The 15,142-nt window shown below is 40.3% G+C and overlaps 1 protein-coding gene across 4 annotated transcripts in view; it reads left to right on the top strand.

The window, feature by feature from the left end:
- ROBO1 (roundabout guidance receptor 1) overlaps positions 1-15,142 on the top strand; it is a 356,075-nt gene that overhangs the window by 251,613 nt on the left and 89,320 nt on the right. For all 4 annotated transcript variants that reach the window (XM_044284562.1, XM_044284560.1, XM_044284561.1 and 1 more), the window contains exons 4-7: positions 2,088-2,208; positions 7,349-7,487; positions 8,400-8,527; positions 14,043-14,051. In XM_044284562.1, coding sequence (XP_044140497.1) covers positions 2,088-2,208; positions 7,349-7,487; positions 8,400-8,527; positions 14,043-14,051 — 397 coding nt within the window. The remainder of the gene's footprint in view (positions 1-2,087; positions 2,209-7,348; positions 7,488-8,399; positions 8,528-14,042; positions 14,052-15,142) is intronic.

Here is a 15,142-nt window from a genome sequence, read left to right as displayed (position 1 = left end):
AACTGAAACCCCTTCGATGGGTCATTAATTTGACCTTACACATGTAGAAACCCAGCAAAGCACTAAGCTTCAACATCTGCCATAGGAGTGGGGCTTCTGCCTGGGAAATCAGAGCTTATTGTAGTTCAATTCCTTGTAGGGAAAGGTAAAGGACTGTTATGACTATCACCAATGCCGTATTACCAAATTTTCTGGCACTAAAGACCTCTTTTAGGTTTCTTCATCTACTTATGTTATATCTTTGTTTCACATACATATTGATGTCTGTGGCTATTCCCTTCTGCTGTTGTGGAGCCTGAAAATATATGGAAGTATCATCCAGCATTATCAGTAATAATAAGTCAGAGCAACTGGACTTGTAGTGTTTTATCTTGAAGATGTTTCACTAGTAATCTGACTGACTTTCCCAATAAGAATACTTTTTATGAAACCTCTCCCACATTACATACTGGGGACTACTTCAGTCTTGGAGGTAAAGTGTTGATTGCATTTGCATGACTGAAGCCATTAGGTGTGGTCAAACTGCCTTGGGAGGGTGTTAGAGCTGCATTGTAAGTGGCAGGCAAGTGATGCTGCACCCCTCCACCTCTATTCAAGCTTGGTTTCTCCAGAATAGCATAAAGATCTTCTTTCACACCACACACTTTTTTTTAAATGTAGATGCACTGCTGAGTCCTGACCAGGGGTGTTGACTCTTCTATTCTGGGCCATACACTGGTGTAGCTGCTATGTTTGAAAGCCATTCAGCTGACTAGCAAAATGTCTTCAAGAAAAAATACAAGTCCTGTTGCTCTGACTTACTAGTGCTATACCATGACCTGGATGAATGAGAACCTTCACAGACACATCCTCTAGCATTGTGTATATGGTTACTCTAGTTCAGTGATGACTAACCTCTGGCACTCCAGCTGTTGTGAAACTACAACACCCAGCAACTCCCAGTCAAACAAGTGTGCATCTTGGGAATTGTAGTTTTACCACATCTGGAATGCCGGAGGTTAGCCACCACAGCTCTAGTTTCTCCACTCACTAGAAGAGCAGTTTGAGCATGTAATTGACATATGCATACATACAATCTGTGTATGGATACACATTATATATGTTTTTATATGTAATTTTTCCATCCATTTCCCTAGGCCTGCCTGTAAGCATGTCTACTGTGCCTACAGGCACATCTGGTCCTGAGCTTCACAAGCTGTCATCCAAGGTGACAAAATTGCAGAGTGGGTAACACAAGGTGGTGCAGAAGGGGGCAGTGTTGTAGGGTAAGGATGCAGATGCAATGAAATCCTGGGCACACTCTTGGTATACAGATACCCACAGAGACTGCATGTACTGATGATGCAGATCAGGCAGGATGAGTATCAGTTAACAGTGGAATTGTCCCCTTAGCAATAACATGTGGCTTTACATCATGTGGCATCAACACAGTCTGGTAGACAGTGCAGAGTTACAGAGCTTGGATTTGCACGTGATCTCCTCTTCCTTCCTAGCGCCGTTCTGTCCGTCAGGATAGACCATATCCTTGGTTTTTCAGCTTCCCCAGATGTTCCTGTGTGCATTAACACATGCTACATTTCAACCGTAAGACCCAGTGTAAAAGATACAAGGGATATTTTGTCCCAGTGCTTTTTTTATTTGCTGTACACAAAGTTAACGATGTGCACTCAAAAGATTTTGGTGTATTAGAGTGTCAGAGTTATCCATTTGAAACGGTGATGAACAAGCCACTCCGAAGATCCCAAAAGACCCAACATTCAATTATGTGAAACTCTATACTTTTTCTCTACCTGAACACTTAATCTTACGCCACTCAGTCACGTCACTATGAATCTTATTTAGTGCTACTGAATGGAAGGATTGCATGGTCCCTTAATGAGACTACCACGAGTTGGTGTCTTCTCCCTTCTACTGGATAGCTTCTTTGGTGTTTCTGGTCTGCAGAGACTCTGTATATTCTAATACATAAATGAAAAGGGCATAAAGATGATTATTGTTGTTATTATTATAGATCATGATAAAAGACTGAACAGCTACTAGAAAATATCCCTAAAAATACTAAGATTCAATTCGCAATTCTTTTTCAGATACGAGGTGGAAAACTTATGATCACCTACACAAGAAAAAGTGATGCAGGGAAATATGTTTGTGTCGGTACAAATATGGTGGGTGAACGGGAAAGTGAAGTAGCAGAACTAACAGTATTAGGTAAGTTTACTCCAGTTTTCTTTTAATGTAATGTGTATGGTTAGAATTAAAGGGGTTGTACCATCTCAGACATTTCAGGGGCATATCACTAGGACCCGCACTTAGAACGGAGTCGTCAAAGTCCCGAAGGCCACATCACGCATGCGCAGCCGCCCTCCATTCATTCCTATGTTGGCAAGGAAAATAGCCGAGCGCTAGCTCGGCCATTTCCGTCAGCCCCATAGAAATGAATAGAGCAGTGACAGTGGTGTACCTCCCTTTCATTTCAAGGGGACTTCTGAAAATAGCCGCTTGGCTATTTTCTGTGCTCCCGTAGGAATGAAAGCAGGGTGACAGTGCGTGCGCAGTGAACCCTTTGGGAGTTTTCCATCTCCATTCTAAGTATAGCGATGTGACCCAATGTCTGGGATGGTACAGCAGAGAGCTGAGTTCCCGCTCATGTGGACTCAATATGAGTGAAATGGTTTGCTGTTTGACTGTCCATCATGTAAAGATATATATACAGTCATGTGAAAAAATTAGGACACCCTTTGAAAGCATGTGGTTTTTTGTAACATTTTTAATAAAAGGTTATTTCATCTCCGTTTCAACAATACAGAGAGATTAAAGTAATCCAACTAAACAAAGAAAACTGAAGAAAAGTCTTTTCAAGATCTTCTGTAAATGTCATTCTACAAAAATGCCTATTCTAACTGAGGAAAAAGATAGGACACCCTCACATGTATTCCCTCTTAAATTGGCTCAGATCTCACACAGGTATATCACACCAGTTGCACATAATTAGTAGATCGTTACTCTGCATGTTGAATGAGGCTTGCCCTATTTAAACCTCAGACATTTAGTTTGGTGTGCTCCTGACTGTTGAAGTGAGAGTGAGCACCATGGTGAGAGCAAAAGAGCTGTCAGAGGACTTCAGAAAAAAGATTGTAGCAGCCTATGAGTCTGGGAAGGGATTTAAAAAGATCTCAAAAGATTTTGAAATCAGCCATTCCACTGTCGGAAGATAGTCTACAAGTGGAGGGCTTTCAAAACAACTGCCAACATGCCCAGGACTGGTCGCCCCAGCAAGTTCACCCCAAGAGCAGACCGCAAGATGCTAAAAGAGGTCTCCAAAAACCCTAAAGTGTCATCTCGAGAACTACAGCAGGCTCTGGCTACTGTTGATGTAGAAGTACATGCCTCTACAATCAGAAAGAGACTGTACAAGTTTAACTTGCATGGGAGGTGTGCAAGGAGGAAACCTTTGCTTTCCAAGAGAAACATCGAGGCCAGACTGACATTTGCCAGAGATAAAGTTGACAAAGACCAGGACTTCTGGAATAATGTTCTTTGGACAGATGAGTCCAAAATTGAATTATTTGGACACAACAGCAGAGGACATGTTTGGCGTAAACCAAACACAGCATTCCAAGAAAAGAACCTCATACCAACTGTGAAGCATGGAGGTGGAAGTGTCATGGTTTGGGGCTGCTTTGCTGCAGCAGGACCTGGTCAGCTCACCATCATAGAATCCACGATGAATTCTACTGTGTATCAGAAGGTGCTTGAAGAACATGTGAGACCATCAGTTAGAAAATTAAAGCTGAAGCGGAACTGGACCATGCAACATGACAATGACCCAAAACATACTAGTAAATCAACCAAAGATTGGCTGAAAAAGAAGAAATGGAGAGTCCTGGAATGGCCAAGTCAAAGTCCAGATTTGAATCCCATTGAGATGCTGTGGGGTGACTTGAAAAGGGCTGTACGTGCAAGAAACCCCTCAAACATCTCACAGCTGAAAAAGTTCTGCATTGAGGAGTGGGGTAAAATTTCCTCAGACCGATGTCGAAGACTGGTAGATGGCTACAAGAACCGTCTCACTGCAGTTATTTCAGCCAAAGGAGGTAACACTCGCTATTAGGGGCAAGGGTGTCCTATCTTTTTCCTCAGTTAGAATAGGCATTTTTGTAGAATGACATTTACAGAAGATCTTGAAAAGACTTTTCTTCAGTTTTCTTTGTTTAGTCGGATTACTTTAATCTCTCTGTATTGTTGAAACGGAGATGAAATAACCTTTTATTAAAAATGTTACAAAAAACCACATGCTTTCAAAGGGTGTCCTAATTTTTTCACATGACTGTATATATTAGGGCTGCCTACAGCTTTCAAAAATATTTGATGGTTGATAGCTCCGCGTTCCAAGAGTTTAACCAATGGCGATAATCCATCATTGTAAAAGAAGTTGTCTACATGAAACTAGTAAGAGTGGAGTTGTCATGGAGGTTCAAGTCAAAAATAATTAAGTCACTGTATAATGCAAAAATGTCCCCAAATAATGCAATGTGGATCGGGGTGTGCTAACTCTCCCCGGGGGCAGATGTTGGGGGGGGAAGAAAGATCAACATGTTGGATTTCAACATGATCAATCATTTGTTCCCACTGGAGATACCTCTGACCCCACCGTACACGCATTAATTCTTGGCCCAGCTAAGTGTGCATGTGGGTGGGGGGGCCAGTATGAACAGCTGTTGGCTGAGGTTGGAATTTTCAGTGCTGGTCATACAAGATCTATGTCGGCCAACCTGATTTCAGCAGGTTCAGATGAACATCAAATGTGTATAGGTACTCCTAATTGTCACTAATGGCTGATTTCAGGGGAAATAAGGATTGGGCATGTTGGACTTCAATGCACTCACTCAATCCTTTTGTTTTCTAGCGGAAGCTTTCTTCCATTCCACATATGCTAGGCCGAGCATGCATATGTATGGGGGGATTGGGAGAGATAGCTGTCACCTACAGTTATCTGCAGATACATATTTCATCTATATGGCTACTTTAACTCTTTTACTATGTCAGTATCCTGTAAAATGATGTGGTATATCCATAATATAAAAAAAGATAAGAAAAAAAGATAAAAATTACCTTTAACCATTTTTCTACTGTATTGAATTTCATTTCTTAAAGTAAAAAATTTGAAATGTATTTGCTAAATTACTTACTGAACTATTTAGCTTCAAAATTGCAACATTTTAAAGAATTCCGATTTGCCAAAACTAATTCCATCATCTAGGTAAAAAAGATAAATAAATGACTCTGTCCCCTCATTAATATTCCATGCTCTGCCTCCTTGATTCATAATACAGCGCCCTGCTTGGTGACGTCACCGGACCAGAGGGGCATGGCTTAGCGCGGTTGGTTGCTGCGTGGTTACCGCCCATCCAGGCACTTTGAATAATTCATGTGACTGAGGGTGACGTCACCGGGCTCTCTGTGAAGCGGAAGAAAAGGCTTTGCTCGGCAGAAAGGGACCCGGTACGTCACTGAGTCTTGGAAACACAGCACTTCTGGCTGAGAGTTGTAGATTTGAAAACTGGGCATTAGAAATGTCGGGTAAAGGTAGGACAGGCACGATTGTAACATTTAGGGCATTGTTGTACACATACTCCAGTCTTCCCAATCCCAGACAACCCCTTTAACAGACGTTGAAGATATTGTAGATGACTTCAAACCATCAACAGCAGATAAACAATGTTAGCTTTTTCACAAAGCATCTAGCTTTAATCTAATTAGTTTATTCTGCGTTATAGTGGCAAAGAAAAAAGTCCCATAGGACAAAATGCTCTTGTTGAAACAGGTGCTGTTTGTTATTTTTGGCTGTAATAAGTGAGAGAGAACATTTTAGTGATTGCCTGTCATTATAATTATATCTTCTGGAGAAGTGTATTAAAGAGTACTACTAATCCTGGAAAGAAAGTAATCATCATTTTTCACATTCTCTTCATGGTGATAGTAAAAGTAGCTAAGGTGGCTGCAATTATATATTTAAAAATAACAGTATTTAAGCTCATGGAGTTATTACATTCTGATTTGTCGCAGCTTCCGAAAGTTTCACGTTGCATGGTCTTATGAAAGCGTAAAACATGTCCTTAGGAGTAATTATTAGTATCTTCAGGCCAGGATTAGGCAGGAGGAACATAAGCAATTGCTTAACTTTTTGGCAAGTGATGGCTTTATATTATTCATGGTTATATTCACAACGCTTTAGGCTTCCTGATTAATGACAAAACTTTTTTTCCATGAAAAATACATGTGATAGCAAAAAGATCTTGAACAACTGTGGAACAGGTAGTGTTCTTGTAATTGAAACTAGACACGGCCTTTCTGAATAAGTAAACCTTCACATTTTTGTCCTTATTACCAGGAATGCTTAGTCTTGGTTTCACACCTTGACTTTCATCAAGACCATAAAACGCTATTTTTCAGAAGTTTCTAAAATTATAGAGGTGAATTGTTGGTTATCCCAGGAACACCAAATTTGTCATCTTCTCCAATATTGATCTTCAGACCATCTTGAGAAGATGCTGCTCAGTAGGCAAACTAATGTAACAATATATATTTGCCTTGAATTCATGAGTTTTTTGTATGGGATGTTCATATAGGTGAGGAAATCAAAAAGCAACATTAAAATGGGCCTGATGTTGGTAAAGTAATCGGAGCCTACTGTCTTGTGATAGGAGAGTGCAGTGATTGCTCATCAGCTCTTCCAGTCTCCTCTGGAAGAGAAAGACGACATGACCTTCAACCCACTTCTTCAAATACTTGTTTGCTGTTGGGCAGAAGCCTGTGCTAAAGCTGGCCATAAGCTGATGAACTGAATGTTATTGCTCCCAACTTCCCCACCCATAAACATGCATGCTCAGCTTAACTTAACATGCAAATGTTCTCAGTATGAAGATTGAAGTAAGTCTCTGACACAGACTTTATGTCCCTGGAGAACATGTAGATTGGGCATTTTGGAATCCAACATACCCAACCTTTCTGAGAAAAGTGGGCCACCAGCAAACATATTAGATGGTCGGCCCTGTGCTACTAAAATTAGTGGGTTTGGACAACATTCATCTAATATATAGTCGCTCTAATTGGATGAACCTAAATGGTAACATTATATGGCCCTTGCAACCTTAGGTATCATATTTACATCAGCATTGGTTTCAAGCATTCTCAGACATTTGCCATATGACATTTCTCATTAAGATGCCTTGGGTCATAATATCATTTGTGAGTGATGAAGTCTTGGTGAATTAAAAAGTCTGACAAACTGTAAATCCTAAGTGTGAAAGATGTCAATTTACTTATATAACTTTGTTCTTTCTTACAGAAAGACCATCCTTCGTAAGGAGGCCAAGTAACATGGCAGTCACGGTAGATGACAGTGTTGAGTTTAAATGTGAAGCTCGAGGTGATCCCGTTCCTACTGTCCGTTGGAGGAAAGATGATGGTGATCTTCCAAAAACAAGGTTCTTTATGTTCTATTTTATTCCAGTGTTGGGCACATAAATGAATGGCTAATTTGTGCATGTGTTTTCCAAGAATATATTTTTGCATCTAATTTTCTAAAATTAAAAAGCCACATATTAGTTGGTGTATGGTTTACTTTTTTTAAGTATTTGATATAAGGTAGCCAAGGACAATCTGAAAAGTAGACCATTGTGACCCAGCCAGGACCATTGTCGAACGGGTACCTTCTGCCTAGTAGGTTTTGAATCAACAAATTAGACCCTGGTGGCAAGTAACTAGCTCCCTTATATGAGCCTGTTGCCCACCTGAGGATCCTCTGGTACTATGGTGGGCTAGTCCAAACCTGTCCAGGACAGTCATTCTAAATCAGTGGACCCCAAGCTAAGGCTCAGCAGTCACGTGTGGCTCTCGAACATGCTATAGCTGCTATCTGTAGATATTGCAGTATTGTGCAGTAAAGGGGGCCGCCATACACCTTTCATAACTGTCAGTTGACAGCAATTCCTCCTGACCCCCACACACACTTCACGCTTGTGTTCTCAATGAGAATAGTAGAAAAAGCTAATGTAGACACCAATGGCATTGGTATATCTCACTTGAGATCAAGCATGAAATCCAATATGCCCGACCCTTCATTGCTGCCATTTTATAGGTGCCCATTCCTACCTAAACTTGATGGCTTTGACTGATGTTTGCCTAATGTGTGTGGCCACCTTAAAGGTTCCAGAGATGTTGTACTCTTGTTCTACTTAATTGAAATACTTTTCTACTATCTGTACATTTCTTTAATGTGGAAAATATACTAAAAGATGGATGTGATTTAATAAAGAATTATCCAATTCTGGCCAAATCCTTGTCCCTGGACACTTCCACATAACATTTCTGATTTACAATGTTTTGATGCTTCGAAGGTATGAAATCAGGGATGACCACACACTCAGGATTCGCAAAGTAATAGCTGGCGATATGGGAACGTACACGTGCATCGCAGAAAACATGGTTGGCAAAACAGAAGCATCAGCAATCCTCACTGTCCAAGGTATGGCTCTACCATCACTAGTCTGGTCTCCGCTTCCAAGATATCAGATACAATTAAGTCATTAGTAATTTCTTTTTCCTTATAATTCATATTTCCATTGTCAGAGTAATGTAAAATTGATGGATATGTTTTTTTTTTCCTGTGACTTTTTGAATTTAGGTCACATTTACATCCCATTTAGAAGCTATATATGTCACTCTCTGTTGGATGCCTGTACAAAGCCAATAATTCATCTTGCAGGGCTCTTGATTTGCATAGAGACTCATTTATGTTGATTACTGCAGCATATAGAACCAGCTTTATATAGATATTCACAGTAAAGACAAACATCGCATTTTGACATTATCATTGGTCCAGGGGCGTAGCTATAGGGGGTGCAGAGGTAGCAGTCGACCCTTGTGTCACATAAGAAGACACCAGTATTATAGAAAGTGCATGCTGGTCAAGTTACACCTCTGGCTGGAGGGAAGGCATTTCAATTTTTGGCTCCGGTAGCAGGCTGGCTGGCCGCAAAGCACTGAGGGAAGGGGGGCCCAAGCTGAACTCTTGCATCAGGGCCCATGAGCCTTTAGCTATGCCCCTGCATAGGTCTATCTAAAGATACAGATGTATGGGCCTTCAGATGATGATGCCTGATATTTCCCGAGACATTGGAAAATTGCAGATAAAATAGAGGCTAAAGCTGCCAGTGTTTTGCTGATAGCTATGCCTCGTGACCCCTAAATTCACATGCAAGCTCTGCTCAGCTGAGTGTGCATGTGTGTTACATAGGGATAAAGCTGCTGCTAGATAGCTTTTGAGGTGGCTTATCTCTCTTGAGAACAATGTGTAAAGAGGTATCTCCCAAGGGCAAAGAACCATTTTGCTAGCGCCATCTTGTCGAAGGGGCTCCTTATTGGGGCAAAATCTGACTTTTTAACAAGCTTTAGGACATGATACGGGACAATAGCCAAGCCAAATATCCATTCATATGTTACTTGGCTCCCTTTAAAACCAAAGGATCAGGCATGATGAAATCTAACAGCCCGATCTTAGTGATTGTTGTGAAGCTCCCCTTTTAAGAGGTCCTGCCTCAGGTTGTACAATGTTACTTATTAATGTAAATTTACACGCAACAGATTTGTTGCAGAAATGTTTGCAACTATTGCTATCATGGGAATGAAGCTTGCAAAAGTCCATGTGCATGCTACCAAAAATAAAGCCCATTCAGATGTTTGTAACACATTTTCGTACCTACCCACATTTTAGTTGGTAAATTCATGGCATGTAAGCCATATGTTAAGAAGGCCAAATCTGCTCGGAAACACTCCCTTATGGGCAGGGTTTGCATAAGCCCCACTCATTTTTGGTCAGGTACAGCCCTAATTTGTAGGAACTGTCTCTAACAAATTAGGGACAGTAGCTGCGAATCTGGGATTGATGGTAACTGTGCATTTTCAAAACTTCTGCCCAAAAAATTGCTGCTTGTGAATTCATCCTTATCCTACCTGCTGCAGGGTCTTTTTAGAAAATTGAGAGGGATGATTGCAGGGTGGAATTTTCGAGAAAAAGGCCAGTTTTTTTCCCCCCCTAGAAAAATGGTGACTGCTACCCATTAACCATATCTGGTATTGGCCCATTCATAAACTGGTTTTTATATAGTACTGTATATTTGAAGCCACCAATATAAACTGGGATCATAACAAACAAACCTATGAGGATGTCCTAGGTAAACTGGGGGCCTGTCGACATGCTGATCATGTTACAGTTAATATTGGGGTTCAATGAATTTGGTGTAGGAGAAGATCGCCATACACTGTACAATACATAGGCACAGTAATCCCTTTGTGGGAAGAAGCCATCTGCGTGTTTACAGACTAGATTATTTGCTCTGAACTTCCGACTGTAATCTGAAGGTTTTCTTCAAAGGAGGTTAAGAGCGATGTATCTTTGAGGGTTAGTGTTTAGCGGGATTTAAACTTTCATCACTTTAACCATGTTTACCTTTTGTATTGATTCTCTATGATAAAAGGGCCATGAAAAGAAGTACATTCCTGGCCTGGATATACACGGCCTTTACATATCACCGCTACCACTCATCTCTCCTTTCATTCTATAGAAGCAAACATGTCACTTACAGGGGAGTAATTGTACAGCATAGTGCAAAGAAAAAGCAAACTCTAACAAGCGCAGCCCACCTAAATCTAGATGTGCGTTTAATGATGCGGTTCAATATTTTGTGTATATTTTAGTAGTTATTCAGAGAGATTTAAAGGGATTTTCAATCTTCGGGGGTCTTTTGAGCCTGCAGAAGGAAGTATACTTACTTCCTCCCCGCAGCTGGGTTCCAGATCCTTTCCCCATGTGTCAGTATTACGTTTACCCACGTTTGAAAAATGATATAGGCAATCTGATTGGCCAGCAAAATCAAAGCATTCGTATGTACTCTGTATGTCCCCCAATGTCCGTATCCAAAAGCAAGTTACTAAAGGGACTTTTGTAAGTCCTGAAATGTGCTGTTTGCACAAGTCGTCAGACCGCACACATTGAAGAAGACTTGTGTCAACTGATATTATGTTTATTACATTTCTTGCAGCATACCTTTCCTGAAACTGTGGTAAAGCTGTGCTTGTATATTATCCTTATTTATTGGAATTATTAGGCCCTATGCACACGGCCTTACTACAGCTCTGTGTCAATAGTGTATATATTGAGCCCCAAAATGAGGCTGGATACCCCATGAGAATATAACCCCCCCCCCCCCCCCTTCCTGATTTTAGGGATACATTTACAGGCACTATAATATGGCCATGTGAATGCTATTTCCAGTTATAGGTCTGGTAATGTGAATTTCCTGCAGTTAGTGTGCAGATCCACAAAAAGCTGGAGTAACTTGCATGTATAATTGAATGAGTGCTGTACCCAAAGTGTATTCACTGGGGCTCATGATTGCATAACCTTAAGGTGGCCTCACACCTTGAATGGTCATTAACCGCACACTCATGCCTTCAAATGGAGAGAGGGAAGTAAGCTGTTGCCATACACCTCTTGCAGAGGATTGTGGTATCTTCCTTGATATCAAAAGGATCGGGCATGTAAAGTCAACATGTCTCATCCTTCTTACCCCTGACAACTTCCATCGGGCAGAGTCGGCAACCCCCAATAAACATCACTTAGCCCACCCTGCAGGTTTGGCTGATGTTAATGTGTATGGACGCCTTTAGACAAATTGAGGCCTGTTGCATCGACAGCTGTCTATATAGTTTTGGAGCATAGGAAGAGTCTAGCAGGAAGGAGACCAAACTCCATGCCAATGTTGTCCTTGGATAGGCAACCATGTTGACCAATGAGCCACCAAACTGCCTACAGGACAGGTCAGGATTCAGGACAATGCCGGGAAATTTGTCTGTTTTAATTTTTCACAATTTCTTGTCATCAAGCCTAGCCTGTTGGATCAAATGCCTTGAACAAAAGCTGATAACATATGTTAGAACATTATAAGGATGTGTTCTCCCGGAACATCCTGCACTTGTGTCTGTATGTTCCAATGAACAGCTGGGAAACAGATACAAACGTTAATATGTTAAGCATGATGTGATGGGAGTTTTCGTGTCCCGGGGACGTCGGTTTTAATTTTTGTCCTTGGCACATTTTCTTTAGTGCTGTAGATATTTTACAGTTTTTCATTAGATGTATGACACAATAGTCTCTGTTGTACGTTATCCTCTAGCTGGGTAGATGACCTTTGTACGGCAATGTCTTAAAGATCCATTATCCTAAACATACTCATATTGCAGATGTGAGTCAGTGTACATTCTAGGCAACAAGAATGAATATTTTTATACCATGCCCCCAAAACAGATCTGGTGGACTGTGAAATCAAAGGCAAATCAGTTTTTCCTATATGTGTTATAAGACTCTTTTTCTCCTTGTTAAATGTCTAAGAGGGTTCACAGAGGAGCTTAGAAAAGTTCAAGAAAAAGATTTACATTAAAGGGGTTTTCAGATTTTTTCCCCCTCAGGTTCGGTCATCAGTATATGAACTGTGGGGGTCCAGTGAGCATTGCGGCCTTTTGGATATTGGATTCACTTGAGTGGGACTGAGCTGTGCCTAGATCATGTGACCAATGAACATGACGTCACTGATCTAGAGTAAGTGACAAGAAAGCCTCAGCACTTACTGGACAGCGGCCTCCTCAACCAGCTGATTGGTGGGGATCTTGGGTCTCTGACCTCAACTGGTCAGATACTGATGACCTATCATGAGGATAAAAGAGTCGGAAAACCCATTTAACTAGTGTACAAACAGAACACTTACCCAGTGACTTATTTTTCATCTTTTTAGTTGCAAATCTGATATACACTGCAGGTTAGTAGCCCAAGACACTGGCTTGGCCAGCCCTTTTCTTGGACCGGCCAGGTCTGTTCACACGAGCAGTGATGGTCAATCCAAGGGCAGTAGGAAGTGTCTTGGGCTAACAAATGCATAGTATGCATCAGCCAGTCTGGGAAGCAGTGCAGCCATCTTGGATAGCAGAAGAGGAGTTTGATAGGATCTGCAGGCATAAAATATGAAAAGGAGGGCACTCTATAAATGTTCTGTTTGCTGCTCAGTTAATGTTATATTTTTTTTTTTTCTTGAACTGGGGAGTCACTTTAAGAATGGGAGCGGGCTGCAGTAACCTGTCTCGATGGAGCTGTGTAGTTAGCTAATGCAGAACAGCTGATTGGTGCAGGGTGTTGGACAACCCCTTTAAGCCCTTTTTTAGCCCCCTGATAATTACATTGGGTGACTTTTTAATAGGAAGCTTGATTGTATATTCTGTGGATTCTCTAGTATAAAGGAGCACTGCTCTGGTGATGGGTGTAGTAGTAATGGGTGTAATACTAAATATATATATATATATATATATATATATATTTTTTTTTTTTTTTTTTTTCAGTGCCACCTTACTTATATAATTTACGTAAAATAAATATATATACCTCAGTACAATTGGAATCTTATGTCAATATATTGCCGCTGTGTCTGCCATTTAAGGTAGATCTTGATCTAATGAGGATCATAATGAGTATCCATTCCTGGTAAAGGTTTATTCTACCTAAATTCACTCTAGGGCAAATCATGAAAATTTTCCAAGCAGCTTTGTAAATGAAATAATGCTAAAGTGTCATAACAACGGAATATGGACTTCATTTTTTTACATGGATGTAATTGTGGACATTTTATTAAAATTTAATTTGGGCTCAAATTAAAACCAGCATTTGATATTTACCCTCATACGTCTGGAACCTTAACCAATTCTAGTGAGACCTACTGTATAACGGGGGTCCATGTTGTGAAGATGATAAGTAAAAAATATCATTGTGAAGTAAAGTTGAGCCAACATTTTATCATCGTTATAATTTTGACATTTAATTAATTTTCTTTTGTCATTTTATTTCCTTGTTTGGCTTTTCTGCTCATTTATTGTTGTTTTTTTTGCGTTTTCATTTAATTTCACACATTTTCTTTTTATTTCTTTTTATTTTTTAGTTGTTTCTGGTAAGTTGGAATTTTATTATTCATCATTTAAAATCCATTATATCATGGCTGAAATACCACCCCATCATCTTCCTCATCACTCCACCAACCAGTCAACCTCTAGCTTTCATTTGTCAAGGGCAAACCAGAAATAACGGTAGGAATTACGTCTGCCTGAAAGTAATGGTGACAAAGGTATAAGGTAATATGCACCTCTCTGAACTTTAGGCTAATTTCACACGAGCGAGTTTTCCGTCCGGATGCAATCCGCATTGTGAATGGACAACATCTGGATTGAATCCTGACTCATTCATTTCAATGGGTCTGTGCACATGAGCGTTGTTTATCACTGATCATCACTGCGTTCAGAAAAAATCGCAGCATCTTCTATATCGTTCGTTTTCCACGCAGCCCTGGCCACATATAAATAAATGGGGCGGAGTGAGAAACGGAAGGCATCTGGATGCAATATGTTTTTCATTGATGGTTGCTGGTTATTCTTTAGTTTTTCTTCACAAAAACTGATTTAATCTGTACGGAAAAACTAAAATACTGAGGGCAGTCGCAGATAAAACTGATCCAACTTGTGTGCAAAACCATCAGTTTTTCACTGAACAGACCCTGACACAGTCCATATCGCTCGTGTAAAAGAGGCCTTTAGAGTTGCCCATTTTCAAAAAATGCAATCAAATGTCATAATTATGTTAATTAACATAGGGCTATGGCTTAAAGGGACCCGCTTCTTTTTCTGTCTTCTAATAAACGTCAATTAACAAACTGACGATAGAGTGCTTTAAGTGGTATTGCAAATAATAAATCTGGTGACATCATTGTGGAATTTCGGGGTGCCTTGTATTGTGGAAGCAGACATTTTGAGCTGAGAAACACTCATTTTTTTTTAACATACCCTCATTTCAGTCCTGGAAAGAGGCAGCAGTATTGGCCATCTCTCTAGACTAGAAGTCCTTCTTTTGCGATTTAAAATTAGTTTCCAACGTATACCATTGATATGGTTGTCTGTGTTACTATGCACTGGCCAAGACATGTTTAAACTAAATGGTTATACATTAGGAAATCCAAAAGACTTTTCAAATAATGACATCTGGGAAACT

This window comes from Bufo gargarizans, chromosome 3 (genome assembly GCF_014858855.1).
Source record: "Bufo gargarizans isolate SCDJY-AF-19 chromosome 3, ASM1485885v1, whole genome shotgun sequence".
NCBI lineage: Eukaryota > Metazoa > Chordata > Amphibia > Anura > Bufonidae > Bufo > Bufo gargarizans.
This window is presented reverse-complemented; position numbering and strand designations above follow the sequence as displayed.